The following is a 15,780-nucleotide window of genomic DNA, read 5'->3' as shown; positions in this document are numbered from 1 at the left end:
CGTGGTCACCCATCATCCTTCCCTTAGTACCACTAGCCCCCAAAGCAGAAATCTGGCCTTCCCAGGGCAGTGAGGCTGATGAAAACTGAGATTGCAACTCAGTGAACCCCATCAAATCTCTCAGAGGCAGCTTTTTCTTTGTAGGGTGTGAGGGCTGAGCAAATGTTCCTTTCTCCTTCCTCCTCTCCCTGTTGCTCATTAACTCTTTCATTAGGGATCACCCTGTTGTCTTTTGTGTGGATATGTTGGGCTTTTTTCCTAAGGAATGGATGGATGCCAGGCATCAGGACTCGTGTTTTCAGAATGTGGTGGCAATTAGCCCAGCTCTGAACCCTGGTGGCCTGTCTGCATCTGCAATTAGAGCTCTGCTCTGTCTGCCTGAGGTTTTTATCTTCCTCCCTTCTGGGGCTGCAGAAGGCACAACTTGGCTCTCCAAATAAACAGCAGGAAAATGTTAAAACTGCAGCTTGAGCCTTGCTGTGGGGCTGCCCTCAGGATTGGTTCCTGTTTGGTTCAGGGATCAATCCTTGGCCTCTGCACCTGGATTTATTGAGTGCAGCTCAGGGCATCCTTCTGAGACAGTGCAGAGCCTGTGGGGGCTGATTCTGGCTCTGCTGGTACCTCTGCTCCTGCACTTCTGGCGTGTTTCATCCTCCTGGCTCTTTATCAGGACATTGGATTCCTGATTAATGTTTAATAGAATTAAGCTGATTTACTCATACCTTTGGTGCTCTAAAAGAATACCTCAAGTTGGCTTTGTGAAATGGGAAAAGGAGAACAAAATTTGGATATCAGTGGGAAAATATCTGATCAGACAGAGGAAAGGTGACTTTGGGAAATCTGGGATTTGGGAGAAACAAACCCCCACTGCTCTGCCAGCATCTCAAGGGGTCCCTCTGGCAGAGCTGCCCCCCACCTCCCATCAGAAAGCTCCTCTACCAAACCTCCCTGCTTGCTCTGCTTTCCTTCCCTCCCCTGTAATTTCATCTATCCTAAAATCCCTGTTTTTCTCTGAGATAATGGGATTTTTGGGGAGGAGTTTCTCTCCCTGTCACCTCACTGAAGCTGATTTCTATTGAAAAGCTTCCTCCTAGGGAGGGAGGGGGCAACAAGGAGAGAAATTATGGAGGGGCAGCATTTCTGAATCCAAATACATTAAACCATTTAATTCTGTTGACTCAGGGCTGCCTGGCTCTGAATGGGAATTAATCCACAGTGCACAAAATTAAAAAGCACAAGACAAAATGCTTAGCAGGCAATGCCAGGGTTTAAAGCAACCCATTAGCTTGCTCAAACGTCCCCAGTAAATTTTCATTTGTCAATAACGCTTAGAGCCTACAGTTTATTTACAGCCTGTTCAATATTACCAGAACTCCTGGCAGCTCCTCATTTGTATTTATCTGCCACAGTCAGTTTCCTTTCCAGGGACTCTTCCTAATCCTTCGCTTTGTATCTGCTCCAGACGCAGCAGGGATGTGCCACCCCCCAGGCAAAGGTAATGTGGGGTTCCCCTTTTTCACCCCAATTATCCCCTGTAGGGGAGATCTCCTGCCAGGGACTCATCCCTGGAGCTGAGATCTGCCATGGGGCTCCTGCAGCCTCTGTCCCACACCAGGGGACCCAGCAGAGATGGGAATCTCCAGCCTGGGACAAGGGGACAGCACAAGCAGCCCCACAGCCCGGCTGAGCTGGAGCAGCCATGGCTGGAATCTGTCCTGCTCCATCTGTCCCAGATCAGATCCCACAGGATGAGCCCTGCAGAGGAGAGCGTGTAACAGGATTTCCCCCAAAGCAGCTTGAATGCTCCAGGCAGAGAACAAAGCCTGGCTGGCCCTGAGAATTTCTCCAAGCAAAGGAGTTTATTCTCAGGCACAGACACGAAGGGGCATTAATCTCCTGTCATGGCTCTTGTCCAGCTGGGAGGTTCGGTCCAACCCTCGGGGATGTGGCTCCCTGCAGGGGTGACAAGTCTCCAGTGGGGTTTGTCCCTCCCCAGCTTCCTGCCCTCTCCCTCTGCACTCCCCCGAGGCAGAAGCAAAGGCAATTGCAAAGGAATTTTAAGTGGATGCAGCATCACCAGGGCTGCCTGGGGAGATACGGGACAGGCTGGGCAGCCCTGGCAGGTGTAAAGCCCAGGGAGGGAAATCCCTCCGGAGGCTTAACAACAAAGATGGAACTGGACACGTCACAGGGAGCATCTGCTGGACCCCAGAAGGTGCCAGCAGAAAGGCTGGTCTCACCACTCACCACAGCCTCCTGTCCTACACAACATCCTGAGCTGGGGGCAGTGAGGGGGACCTGCAGCCCAGGCTCTGCCACAGACCCGCGTGTGGTTGGAGGTGATGTCCAAGAGTTTTGTGCTGAATGCAGGAAGCAATCACTAAACTGAAAAGCCCTGAAAGAGCATTTCTCCCACCATTGGTTAGGGTTTGCAAGCTCCTCATGCTGCTGAGCTCCAAGATGCCATGCCAGGACACCCCATCTTTCCCCCCAAAGAGCAAAGCCAGCACTTGCCTGCTGCTGTCTGCATGTAGCCAGCCAGGGTGCAGACTCGGCGCTCGCAGGCTCCGCCGGGCAGCACGACAGCGACGATGGCCAGCAGGGAGCTGAGGGCCAGCAGGGCACAGCCGCCCGCACACAGCACAGCGCTCGTCTGGAAGGACACAGGGGGCTGTCAGAGAGGTCACCCCACCCACGCCCCCCAGAAATCCCCCTCTGGAAGTGGGGAGTGGAACCCTGTCATGGGCGGTTCTCCCACCTTTTCCCTTCCACCTTTTGTTGCTTCAATTCACGGCTCGGTCCTGAGCCCCAGGCTCAGCCATGCCCTGCTCCAGGGGTCACTGGCACTGGGGCTGCAGCGACAATTGCAAGTGCATGACTGCATGAAGGGCCACGTCCTGAGACCAGTGCCATTGGATGTGTGTGATGTGTCAGTGCTGAGCGCTGAGATGGATCCCGGGGCAGCACCGCCCCAGCAATGAGCAGGCATTTTGGGGATCCCACTGCTGCTCACTGCAGCTCTGCTGACAGCAGGCTGCTCCCACCCCAGTATCCTAAAAATGGGGAAAAGCATTAATTCATGGCAACACAGCTCGCCCTTGGGCACAGGTGTTCAGTCACTGACTGCTGCTGTTTCTGTCCTCATTGCAGGTGACAGCGGATGGCAGTGGTAGCAGGGTGGCCTGTTCCAGCAGGGACACTGCCAGCCCAGCCAGGGGCATGGCCAGGGGCAGAGAGGGGACCTTCCTCCTCCGGCACCCAGCTGGTGACAGCTCTCAAACAGCGTGAGGACACCTCGGGCCCAGCTCTGCGCAGCCACGTCAACTCCTGTCATTCCCAGCACATTCCAGGGAATGCTGCTGGCTCTGGTGAGTCACCCTGCAGTGACACCCTCCTCAGCTCCCTGGAGCAGCACAGCTCCAAGGCAGGTCTCACTCCCACCTCCCTGAAAAGCCTGGTTTTTATAACCTGTGTGGGAGCTGCTCTGAGGAGGTCAGGTCCCACTCCCAGCCTTGTCCAGCCCTCTTGTCCTGGAGAGACATTATGGTCAGCAGTGCACAGTTTGCCTTTTTTATCTTCCCCCTCTACCTGAGCTTTTGTGCAGCCGTGGTTATTACAGAAACAACCCCAGTACAGCTTTCCATTTCCTTCCCCTTCCCAAAGAGATCACAAACAATCTGCTACAGATAATTTATTCTGCAGGAACCACAGGCAGCCTGAGCAGGGGAAGAGGAATTTGATTTACCCAGGGATGCCCATGGGGGGTCCCAGCAACTAAAATCCCCCTCCCATCAGTGGTGCTGTCCCACAGGTCTGGCACTGCCCTGTGTCCTCCTCTCTTCCTCACTGCTGAGCTGGAGTTCAGCAGCTGGACTGGCTGGTGCTGGGTGACACTGGCACTGCCAGCTGTGTCCCAGCAGCTGCCACTGCTCCAAGAAGGGACACCCTGGTGCTGGAGAGGGACAGGCCAGGCACCACCTGACACCCTGGAGTGAGTGCTTCTCCCAGGGCTGTGCAGTGATTAGAAATCAGCATCTTATTTATAGCCTATTTATGCACTGAGCAATGCAAATGCTGTCCCAGCAACAAATGAATTCCTGACATGCAAAGCAGAAGGAACAGCAGTGCAAAAACTACCCAGGGAAATGGAGAGGTTGCTCCAGCAGGGAAATCTGCTCCTCCCCAGAGCCTTCCAAGGCTCTGAGACCTGGACAGACAAGTGCTGCTTCAGGGCTTCAGGCACAAGGACCCCTGCCCTGTCCCTACTCCAGGAGGGACCCATGGGGTTTTGGGTGAGGTGGGATGGGGTGGGATGGGATGGGATGGGATGGGATGGGATGACCCCATTCACAGACATTCTCCCAGCCTGGGGCCCCATGGGGAAAGCAGCCACAGTCCTGCTCCCCCACTGCTCCCAGGGCAGCAGCACAGCCAGGAAATCTGGATTCATAACAAAAAAAAGGATTACTCTGCCTGGCGTCTGTATTCCACCTTCCGCCCAGCAAAACCATCCTCCTTTGCAAGGACCATTAATTATTTAGAGCAATGAATTTTTCAGCAGAAAGGGGTCTTGTGAAGCAGGCTGGTTCCTCTCTTGTGTGAAGCATATTATTTTTAATGATCTAGGTTCTCCTTAATTGTGATGGCTCAAATCCCCTAAAAACTCACAGTTCCTGCTGGAAACAACTGATGAGCTGCTCAGACTGTTAATCCCTGTGGAGAAGTGTGAAGGTCTTTTTCAGGACAAAGTGGCAGGAAAAAGGCACAAACAGGCTGGGTGCAGGTGAGTTAAACAGGCAGGTCTGGTTTGGGAGCTGCCAGCAGGGTCTGGCAACAGGACTGAGGGGTCTCAGGGCTGGCAGCATCCTGATGTGCACAGGGGTGGCCAAAACCCCACCAAATCCAGCTGTGGCAAAGGGAACAAAGGTCTCATTGTGAATAAATGGGAGAAGATTCATGTGGCAATAGGGGAAGAAAATGGTGAGGTTTGGGTTCTGCCATGTGGGCCAGGAATGCTGAGCCACTGAACAGCTGCCAGGCAGCTCTTGGGGGCAGAAGGAGTAGCAGGGGCAGAGCTGCCCCAAAAGTAGGTGACAGTAGAAAAGGACACAGCACTGCTCTTTGCCTGGCTCCCACATTCTGCTGGCTGGGTGCTGACATTACCTGCCAAAACACTGCATGTGCTCTTGGAAAACAGAAATTTTGCTTTTGTCATAACCTTCCCATGGCCTCAGCTGGGAATTTGTGCTCCTGCCATGTACTGGATTTGCTCCTGCAAAGATCAAAAAGCTGCTTTCAAAGAGAAATAATAAGGTTTAAGTTTGAAGAAGTCCATGGAGCAAAGGTAGCAAAGAATAGCAGCTGCAATTCTCTCCTTCCCACTGTGCAGTACCTCCCTCTCTCCTCCCTGCTTGTGCCTGTTGCATCTTGAGCAGAAAGGAGAGGATGCAGGAAATAGATGCAAGGGCTGAAACCCAAAAACAGACAGGGTGGGGAGGAACAGCAGGGATGCAGGAGGCAGCCTGTGAGAGCCCTGCTCAGACAGGGCAGGAAAAAACCCCATTTATCCCAGTAAAGAGCACAGCTCCCAGGGCAAACCCTGCCAGGGAGGAGCAGAGCTGCCCAGCCCTGGGCACTGCTGACCCCTGGCAGTGCCAGGGAGATGCCCCCAGGGAGGCTGTGAGCAATCCTGCCTCTGCCACGCTGGGAAAAGACATAAAACCATGTCAGATTTTCTGCTCCCACTCCCAGGGAGATTAATTGTTTATCCCCAAACAAATTAATTGTCCCCTGGTGGGACTGTAAATATGCCTTTATGTAGCGTAATAAATTCTGATTAACAACAATCCCCTGCCTGTTTTTTAGTGTTTTACAGGTCTGACACATGCCATGGCTGGGCCACTCACTTAGCAATAAATCTGCTGAGGATATTGTTTCATGCACCAGAAAAATCAAAATTAAAATGTCACATAATGGCTGTCCTGGGAAGAATTCCTTAATATCCCTAATGAAAACTTTTTAAAAGTTAACTCATATTTGAAAGCCAGCATTAAAGCAGGAAGGGGGAAGGAAAAATAAACTCTCCAGGAGAGTTTTTAGGGCTGAGAAACACTACCTAGTGTTTGGTTCAGCAGAGATAAACCAACCTGGCAAAGCTCCTGCCATCACTATGAACTGGGTCATGATGCACATTAGTTTAATAATGCAATTTATTAATTGGCACTTGACCATCCACCAACAGCTGCCATCCTGGATGGGGCCTGTGGTACCCAGAGCAGCAGGCTGAGGGCCAGGTTACAGACTGCTGGGGTGTTCCAGCACTGCTCAGATGCTTCAGCATCTTTGGAAATGGGGGCAGAAAAGAAATGCCCTAAATAACTGGGAAATAAAGTCACAGGCTCAGTGAGAAAAAGGAAGTGCTTTTTGGGGATATTTGTTGGGAGAAAATATCTAAGAAACCCAAAATGAGCTGGAGAAAACCTGTAAAGTCAACTGTAAGAGAAATGGCAAAATTAATCCAACCATTTTCATTTTTAAATGCAACCCTTTCCTATCAGAGCTCTGTGTGATCAAATATTCCTTATGGGAATATGTTTTGGGGTTCAATTGAGTAGTGCTGCACCTGCAGAGGTAAAAACCAAATGGATACCGAGATTTGAACCTTGTTAAAAAACCAAATCAGGATGGAGGTGCTGAGTGGGGAGCTGAGCTTTGAGATTTGCAGGGATGTTGGCAGCACCCGGAGGTGTAGGCAGGTGCCTCCTCTGCCGTCTCCCTGGGAATCCCGGGAAAAGCTGGGATCCGGGAAAAGCAGGGATCCGGGAAAAGCAGGGATCGGGGAAAATCTGGGATCCGGGAAAAGCTGGGATCCCCACCTGGGAGTCTCTGCGGGCCGCGGTGGGCGGGTGGAGCCTCACAGCTCTCTCGTATTTCCCCCACAGGCACAGAAACAAACATTCGCCATCTGGGCGGCATCAAAGCGACGGCCAGGAGGAGGATCCCACACATCCTCGGCTTCTCCTCCCCGGTAATTCCCTTCCTTTGGGCGCCATCTGAGCGCTTTCTCCTGCCTGTTTGAGCTGGCAGCAAATGCCATCCGTGCCCAGGGCCGCTGGGAAGTGCCGCTGTCACCCGGTCCCAAAGCGGGCAGCAGCAGCAGAGCCCAGGGGTGATGCCACCAGGGATGTGGCTGATGTCCCAACCCCCTGAGCTGGGATGTTTTGGCCGAGCCACAGGGATGCAAAGCAGGCTCCAGCCCTCATTTCTTCCCCTTCAGCTGCAGGATTTGGTGGATGGGGACCTGCCCACAGCGCAACATTCACAGAGGGTGTCTCTCCCCAGCCCAGAAATAGCTGCTTTTGCATTAATTCAGCACTAAATTCACTAATTTTGCGCTAAATTCAGCAGCAGCTCCACTAAAACAATGCTCAGCCAGTCCTGGCCTTCCAGGCAACTTTTCCAATTCCCAGCTCACCAGCATATTCAACAGAGCACCAGAAGAGTTAATGCCCAAACTGATTCACGTTGCGTGGGGGAGGCATTTTTTTAATTAGAGAGAAAATAAGGGACAGATAATATGTCTGATGAATTATGGCTGTCTCTCTTTCGCTGCCATTGCATCTGGGGATGCTGGAAAGCAGTTCCTAATGGCACTGCTTTATCTAAGAGGATGATGGATAGTAGTGAAAGACAGAAAAAAGGGGAAAAGTAAGACATTAGCACATCAATGGTGTGCCTGTGACCTCCATCAAGGGATTCGAACCAACTTAATGAAATTTTAATTAGGCAGCAAGCAGTGCAGTGTGCTGGGTAGCGATCGGGGCCTTCCTCCGTTCACTTTGTCATTGTCCTTCCCTGGGATAAGCCTTTGCTGGCGCTGGCGGCCGAGGCCGGTGAGTGCCCCGCGGTCACACCGCTCACCCATCGGCCTTTTCCAGAGCAGCACCCCGGACAGAGCCAGAGCGGCTCTGCAGCCCCGGGAGGATGCAGAGAATGTCCCACTGGGTCTGCAGCCCCAGGAGGATGCAGAGAATGTCCCACTGTGTCTGCAGCCCCAGGAGGATGCAGAGAATGTCCCACTGGCTCTGCAGCCCCAGGAGGATGCAGAGAATGTCCCACTGTGACCCGTGTGACCCACCCATCACTGGCTCAGCTGAGCCCCCTGGCCCCGGGGCTGACACCACCTCTTTGTTCAAGCAAAGCAGCTTCCCTCTCCCTCTGAGCAGGGGCAGAACTAATCCTGAGAGCAGCCTGGCTGCATTTTTAATCAACTTGACCTCCCACGGCCCACCCTTAAGCTGGTCCTGCCCCAGCTCCCCTTTCAGCCCGGCTTAGCTGAGAGCAGGCTGGTTTGGGACTTGGGCGCTGAAATGTGGGGCCACAGCCCAGCAATTACAGGTTTCCCCAACACCAGGTATTTTCAGTCCTGTTAATGTAGGTCAGAAAAGTCTGTGTGCTGATGAGAGCAGATAAATCTGCTCTGGGGTAATGTGCATGAAGGTGGTGATGTCAAGAATTCCTTTCGTTTAGTGCTTACAACTCTCGCCAAGGTTGTGTAAGTGCAATTAAAAATCAAATGGACTGGCAGACAGAGGCTGGTCTCTTGGGAAGTTCTTAGGATGAGGAGCTAAAAGTTGATTTCCTGATAATCCCAAGTTAATGTGCTGGCCTGATACATGACTCTGGAGGCAGAGCAGACTCTGCCAGCACACACACGAGTCCCTGCTTGGGTCACACTGCTTCTCTCCCTAATTCCAGAGCCTGTGCTGGAAGAGGAGTGGCAGATTTTCCACAGAGTGACAGATTTCTTCCCATCTGCATGAGGACCCCATGTGCTTCTTCACTGGGATCAGGGCTGCTGATCTGCAAACCTGGCCCCAAAGGGCAAACCCCAGATGACACCAGGGACCCAGGGCTGAACTGATGCAGTGACAAACCAGCACTGAAGATTTAATAAAAGGGTAAGGAGGTTTATTGTACATTTTCACTAAGCTTTGCTGAATCTTTTCAAGTCCTGCTTTAAAGCCCAGGAAAGACCCACTCAAGGAACTGCTGGGGTTGGGCAAAGCCTCCCCACCATCCTGAGCAGGTTATTTTGGGCTCTGCTCCAGCATGGCATCACTGGCTCCATAGGCAAATGGTCCATGTGGATTTAACCTGAATATCATGGGCTGATCGGCTTCTTTGTTATTTTAGATTACATGCTTGGCAAAGCCTGAAAATAATTGGAGACTATCTGGAAAAATAAAAATAGAAATCTGAAATGTGGCAGCAGTGCTTCCGAAGTGCAGCACTGAGACAGGAACCCATGAGCCAAATGCTCCCACTGAAAGAGAAAATAAATTAGCTGAGGATGAAGCACTATTTTGCACGTACACAGTGATCTGGCACCAGGAAAAAAGAAAAGTTGTGAGATGCAATGAAACCACTCAGAGCTCAAAAGTTCACCTGTTTTTTCCATTTGGCCTCCCAAGGGCAATCCCCTCTCCCCAGGGTACCTGCACACCTTGGGATGCCCCTCTGCAGCCCTCACAGCTCCAGCTCATCCCACAACAGATCCTAAGGGCCTCTCTCACAAATTGCCTGAGCAATTTCACCATCACCTTCCTTTCTCCTCTGGCTCCAGCCAAACCCTCTCCAGTTTCCATCAGCTCCTGCAAGGTCTCAGCCTGTCCATAACATCTGCAGCCATCAGGGTGTTTTTATTATATTCCACCCCATCAAATAATAATCATGATGCTGAGCTCCGTGCAAAGCCCCAGCAGCACTGACAGGGTTAAATTAAAGGTACCCATGATCTTAGAGAGCTGCAAAGTAATTATGAAAGGAAGCAGAAAAAAGCCAGCAACTCTAAGCAGACATGAAGGCCCTCTTAAGAGAAGAAAGGCATGTTAATTAACCTCCAGACATGATTCAAAGCATCATTTGTAGCACGATTAACATAATCCCCCAAGTGCACACACAACTGGCATTAACTATCATTTGCAGGACTGAACGCTCCCCCACCCTTCAACAAATCGGCACATTGGAGCAGGAAACAAAAAGAACAATGTTCCCTAGGGATGGGCATCCCGGCTGCGGGTGGGCACCCACCCGGGTGTGCTCAGCACCCACCCAGGTGAGCTCAGCATCCACACAGGTGTGCTCAGCACCCACCCGGGTGTGCTCAGCACCCACCCAGGTAAGCTCAGCACCCACCCAGGCGTGCTCAGCACCCACCCAGGTGTGCTCTCAGCATCCCCAGATGTGCCACCAGCTCCACTCCAGAAGAGCTCCTGAGCCCCACAGCATCTTTAGCCCCTTTGCCCCCGGCAGCCCCAGCTCCCACCCTCCTGCAGCGAACTCCACTTGAGCAAACGCTGGAGGCTCTTCTCAGGAGCTCCCAGATTCCTGTCCACGTTCGGCTTTCATTTAAAGAGATTTAAGAGCTGCCCATCAGATCGCTGGAAAGGTTGGGAATGAACGTCACGGCTCTGAAAGCAAAGAAAAAAGAGCCACGATTTCCCCATCTCTCCAAAACGGAGAAATCTGCTGCCTGAACTCGTGGACAGGGTTCTCGGCTCCCCCGAGCTGAGCACCGAGGCGTGCGGGCTCGCAGGCTGCTCATGCAGGAAAGCCAAAGCTGTCTCCTGCCTCGGCAAAGCTGTCAGGACTATTTGATTACATTGCAGCCCATCAAATAACCATCACAACAGGTATTCTCCCCCTCCTCATGGCAGAAAGATGGTAAGGGAGCGCTCTCCCCGAAAGAGTCTGCACTGGTTGTTGTTCATTAATTATTTGGGTCTATTAATAAAGGTGACACGGACATGTCACCAAAATGTGCTGCAAATTCCCCTCAATGTTGTGATTATTCATCTCTCAGCACAAGCTCAGGAACTCAGAGACTTCGTGCTACATTATATTCTGGGTCTCAGTGTTTTCAGAGGCTGAAGCTTGTTCAAATGAGTCACTGCTGAGCTTCCTTCTTATCTTTAAAGTTTGTTATTACTTGGAAGTGTTTATCTGCATCACATTTGCAAAAACATCTGAACAAAGGCCAGCCCATGGAAACAAGAGCATTTTTGCACCTTTTTATATAAATAGTTAGGAGTTTATACAGCTGGTTCTTTTCTTTACAATTCACAATATTTGTCTCTAATGCCAATTTGAAGGACCGTGATGGGATCGAAGCAATCCCTGGTGTCCTGGGAGAGATGACAGCGCAGCTCCATGGCAGCTGAGCCATCCAGCGGTGGCAGCCGCCCTTTGTGCCCGCGCAGCTTTGGCTTTGGCTTTGGGGACCCCGCCACGCCGTGACCCGGAGCGAGTCCGAGCTCGTGTGCTCCCAGCAGAGACAGGGATTCACACGCACAGAATGACGGGGTAAGAAGAAAGGGAGAGGAGGGAGAAGGGACAGGGCCAAGCGGGCGGTGGGATGCTGGGCCGGGCTTTGTGCGGTCCCTGCACACACCCAGCGTGACGGGCTTTGTCACCCCGGGACACCACAGCAACCCCATGGGGCCAGCGGGGGGGTCTGGACCTCCTTCCTTCCCAAACCTGGCACCGGGGCATCACCCCGGGTGGCCGGGCAGGGGGACAGCCACGATCCCCCAAATCCAGGCTGGATTTCTGCATCCACGTGTCTCAGGAGCAGCAGTTTCAGCCACCTCCCTGCTCCCTCCTGCACAGCAAACTCAGGCGGGAGTGATGCGCAGCGCCCCGCTGGGGACACAGGAACATCTCGAACATCTCCCGCACACCCAGCCCGGGCAGGGCCGGGGATCAGCCGGGTCAGCCCCGCCGCACTGCCGGGACCGCACCGCGCTGGGGCTGCGCTCACCCCCACGCTGGCACGGGGGTTCCACACAACCCCCCGAGAACAGCCAAACATCCCAAAGAGGGATGGGACCCCACAGCGATCACGGGACACCCAAGGGGTGCTGAGGAGATGCTCAGGCAGGACGGGTGGGATGCAGAGGATGGAAGGGATGCTGGAGAGAGCACGAGGAGATGCAGAGGATGCTCGAGGGCAGCATGGGGGTTGCAGGGGATGCCTGGGATGATCTGGGCAGGATAGGGATGCTGGAGCAGGTCTGGAAGACAGGACAAGGGAAGCTGGCGTGATGACAGGAGGCACTGGAGAGCCTGGAGCAGGTCTGGGGGGAGGCCAGGAGATGATGGGGTGACCCCGGGGAGCCCAAAGCAGGCAAGGGGGGGATGCCGGGGAGGTGATGAGGGATGCCGGAGAGCCCAAAGCAGACACGGCTGATGTCGGGAAGGTGACGGGAGATGCCGGGGAGTCCAGGGGAAGGGCAGGCGGGATGCGGGGAGCTGCCAGGCGGTACCCGGCAACCCGGGAGAGGCGGTGGGGGGTGCCGCGGCGGGGAGGCGCTCACCTGCCAGGAACCGGAGGGGATGTCTCCGAAGCCGCCGGGACCGGCGGAGCCGTGGCAGCCGCGGGGCGGGCCGGAGCAGCGCCAGAGCAAACCGAAACCGGCGGCGGCGCGGCCGGGCGGCAGCAGCCAGGCCGGCGAGAGGAAGGCGGCGGCGCAGGCGGCCAGGAGGCCGGCGGAGAGCAGCGCCCAGAAGCAGCCGACACCGCTGCACATGGTGCGCCGGCGGGGCAGGGAGCCCGAGCCCCGCGCCGCCCCCGCGCCCGCCACCGGCACCGGCACCGACAGCATCGGCGGCGCGGGGCGGCCCGCGGGGCCGGGCGCGGGGCCGGCAGCGCTGCCCGCGCCCCTGCGCGCTCCCTGCGCGCTCCCTGCGCGCTCCCTGCGCCGCCCCCCCCGCGGGGCGCGGCTGCGACACCCGCGGCGGGCGGGGGGAATGGGGCGGGGGCAGCGGGGTCACCTGCGCGCTCGCTTTTGGGGGGTTTCACAGCGATTCTCCGCCCGCTGCAGGCTCGGGTTATTGCCGCCGTTAATTACCGGCGGGGTTTTTAACCCGCCCTCCGTGCCCGCGGACGGCGATGCTGCGGCTCCGCTGCTGCCGGGGACACGCGTGGGGAACGCGGGTGCGGGGATTGAAACCCCCCGTGGCAGGCTCGGGCTCGGGCTCAGGTTTATCCTCTAATCCCGCAGGTTTCTCCAAGGTGTTGGAGGCAGAGCGGCTGCCCGGGAGGCTGCGCTCACTTGAGGTGTAAAAGCTGCGCCTCCCAGTGCAGATGGATTTTTATAACAGTCGTTCTAAAAACTTCATGGATCAGGTTTTATTCCTGCTGCACCTCCCGGTGCCCATGCAGCACGGATTGATGTTTTATGTATGTGCCTCTCGGTCTCCAGGAGCTCAGCTGTTCCCCCGAGCGGTCCCACGTCCATCAACCGCATAAAGAATCAGATCCTTTTTAAAATGTAGCAAAAAATGTCTTTATCCTGCGCTACTGTCCTCGGGCGAGTTTCGAGCGCTTAGTACCGGTAGCGCTGAAACAGGTAAAGACATTTGGGCAGCTTTTGGTCCAAAAAAAAAAAAAAGAAAAGAGATTTTCCTTTAGATCCAGGGCGCGTTGGTTGCTGTTTTAAGCTCAGCGCTTGGAGAGGGCTCCGAGTGCTGGAAGCCCGTGCGGATCGCGGCAGCACAAGGCGGGGGCTTGGCACCATCTCCTGGTGTGCGCCCGGAGTGCTGCGGCAGCGCCGGTAAATACCCACGGCAGAGCCCCGGGAACGCTCCGGCTCCGTCCCCCAACAGCGCTCGGGCTCCGTGCGGCTGTGGCCGTGTCCCGCTTTTAGAAATGCCGCGGCCGCTGCTCGTCCTGGGACCTCAGGAAAGCTCTGAAGGGATAAAATCCCACCCAGCCTTGTTTTCCCCCCCATATCCCTGGTTTGAAGAAATACCCGAGTGCTGCATGTGCTGCATCGCCTCTTGTATTCCTTCAGGCATTTAGATAAGCAAAAGGTGGGGGGGAAAATAACGGAGAAACAGAAGATGGTGTTAAATTAAATTATTATTTTTCAGATGTTTATGATGCCATAAGAATCTAGGGGAAACACTGTGGGTTGGAGAAAGGTCATCTGAGGTGAGTCCCACACAGCGCTGGTGATGCCATCTGGGCAGGGTGGAGGTGCCAACGAGCCCGTTTGCCTTCCCAAATTCAGAATAATTCCAGAGTGGCTCCGCAGCCCTGCAGGAAGGCTCCGCTCCTGCAGGAGCAGGGAAGAGCTCAGGAGCTGGAGAGGGGAATTTTCTGCTTTCTGCCACTCAGTGCTGCTTCCCGGAGCTCTGCCCAGCACATCTGAGCAGGAGGGCACCAACACGGCTCTTCCCGCTGGGAACGAACCTTTTTTTGTACCTTTTTACCCCCATTTTACACTTCAAACCTCGAGTTTTAACTCACCCACTGGGAGTCAGGCAGAGACTCTTCACCCTTTGCTTGAACAAACCTCCCTCCCTGGGAATGTGCCCCGTGGAAGGAAACAGGGAGGAATTTAATAAGGTTTTAATAAAAGCAGTTAATTTTCACCGGGCTGGGACGTGGGAGAATTCCCTTCTTTGAAATGCTCAGCACAGGTACCAACCCTCCCGTTCCCATGAGGTTCATGGACTGAGGTCAGCCACAGCCAGACTTGCAGGAATTTTGTGTGGGCATGCAGACACTTGTTTTCCCATTTAAAAAAAATTAAAAAAAATAGGAGGAAAATACAAGTCTCTAATTGAAGGTGCTGTGAGTTTCTGTGCAAAAACATCTTTGATTCCTGATGTGTTTAGGATATTATTATTTATTCCAGAGCAAGATCTCAGCTGTTGAAGTCCTTACTCATATAATTTTTGGTATTTGGATTCCCAAGGTAGCGAGAATTCTATATATGAGAGAGAATCCCAACGTCATGGGAATAAATGGAGTATCCCAAAGATGGGAGAAATGGGAACGGCCTCTAACGTGTTACATTTGTGGGTTTGTGCTGTAACTGAGCAGAGCAGTGCCCCGTGAGTAATTATCCAAGGCAGCAAAGTCTTGTTCTGCTTTATTATATCTGTCCAAACATGATCATTCCATTCAGATCTTTTCAAATACTAAAGTTTACTTCTTTTTCTAGCTGTGGAGAGGAAAAAAAAATCAAGCAGTGAGGCAGCTTTTTTTTTTTTTTTTTAATATTTTCATTTAGGGAGGAGTCCTTCAGCTTCTCTGACGTTGGCCAACCCATGTCCTGAAGTCATATTTAATTAACTGATTGCTCAGATAATTAAACTGTCATGTTCTGTTAAAGACTCCAGCACCTGCTGTCACTCACACTTCCAGTTCAGATCCAGGTCCAAGGCTGAGTGAGCAGCTCTGGATTGGAGTTTCAGCCCTTCTGAATTTCTGAAAGAGAGAAAATTTCAATCCAGGGAAGGAAATTCGTGTCAAACTCTTGTGTAAATCACTGCACCCTTGTTCAACCCCTGTGTATATACCCTGAAACCCAAGAGGATTGGGTGCAAAATTTTTGGCAGAACATTAATTTAGTGTTCTCTGAGTCATCCCATTCTTTCCAATTTGCTCATCTTCGGAATGTTTTAGTCTATTAGCAGTCTCTGAGGTTATGTGCCAATTAAATAATTCCATTCATTATGCAGAAACCATATAGAATAGTTCATTATGCTTCAGCCAGCCTCTGGGCATGTGTACAAAACTGTATCAAAGAGCACCAGTTAACAAAAATAATATCAAAAGAGAAAATGCAATTACTACAGGGTGTTGATCAGCCCAGGAGACAGCTCCATCCCAGCCCTGGAAGATCCCCGTGTACCTTTTATTTCATTTACCATTTATGAGTCTTAATTACTGAGTGTTTGTAAAGAGCTTTGGAACGCTTGGATGAA

General features: G+C 53.1%; 2 protein-coding genes across 5 annotated transcripts in view; one reads left to right on the top strand and one right to left on the bottom strand.

Annotated features, from left to right (window-relative positions):
• LHFPL7 (LHFPL tetraspan subfamily member 7) overlaps positions 1–13,065 on the bottom strand; it is a 57,474-nt gene extending 44,409 nt beyond the window's left edge. The window contains exons 1-2 of the mRNA XM_030288269.4: positions 12,378–13,065; positions 2,515–2,653 (exon numbers count right to left, since the gene is read on the bottom strand). Of these exons, the coding sequence (XP_030144129.1) occupies positions 2,515–2,653; positions 12,378–12,665 (427 nt within the window). The 5' untranslated portion in view covers positions 12,666–13,065. The remainder of the gene's footprint in view (positions 1–2,514; positions 2,654–12,377) is intronic.
• SPATA22 (spermatogenesis associated 22) overlaps positions 1–15,118 on the top strand; it is a 65,829-nt gene extending 50,711 nt beyond the window's left edge. For 2 of the 4 annotated variants that reach the window (XR_012058694.1, XR_012058695.1), the window contains exons 10-16: positions 3,151–3,368; positions 4,627–4,783; positions 6,942–7,027; positions 8,758–8,960; positions 9,988–10,117; positions 11,154–11,364; positions 13,065–13,459. The gene's annotated coding sequence lies outside the window, so the exon portion shown is untranslated. Of the gene's footprint in view, positions 1–3,150; positions 3,369–4,626; positions 4,784–6,941; positions 7,028–8,757; positions 8,961–9,987; positions 10,118–11,153; positions 11,365–13,064; positions 13,460–13,935; positions 13,997–14,075 lie in introns of those variants that run through there. The other 2 variants (XR_012058696.1, XR_012058697.1) reach the window with 2 other exon arrangements.
• The last annotated feature ends 662 nt before the right edge of the window (positions 15,119–15,780 follow it).

The sequence above is a fragment of the Taeniopygia guttata genome, chromosome 19 (genome assembly GCF_048771995.1).
Source record: "Taeniopygia guttata chromosome 19, bTaeGut7.mat, whole genome shotgun sequence".
Classification (NCBI taxonomy): domain Eukaryota; kingdom Metazoa; phylum Chordata; class Aves; order Passeriformes; family Estrildidae; genus Taeniopygia; species Taeniopygia guttata.
This window is presented reverse-complemented; position numbering and strand designations above follow the sequence as displayed.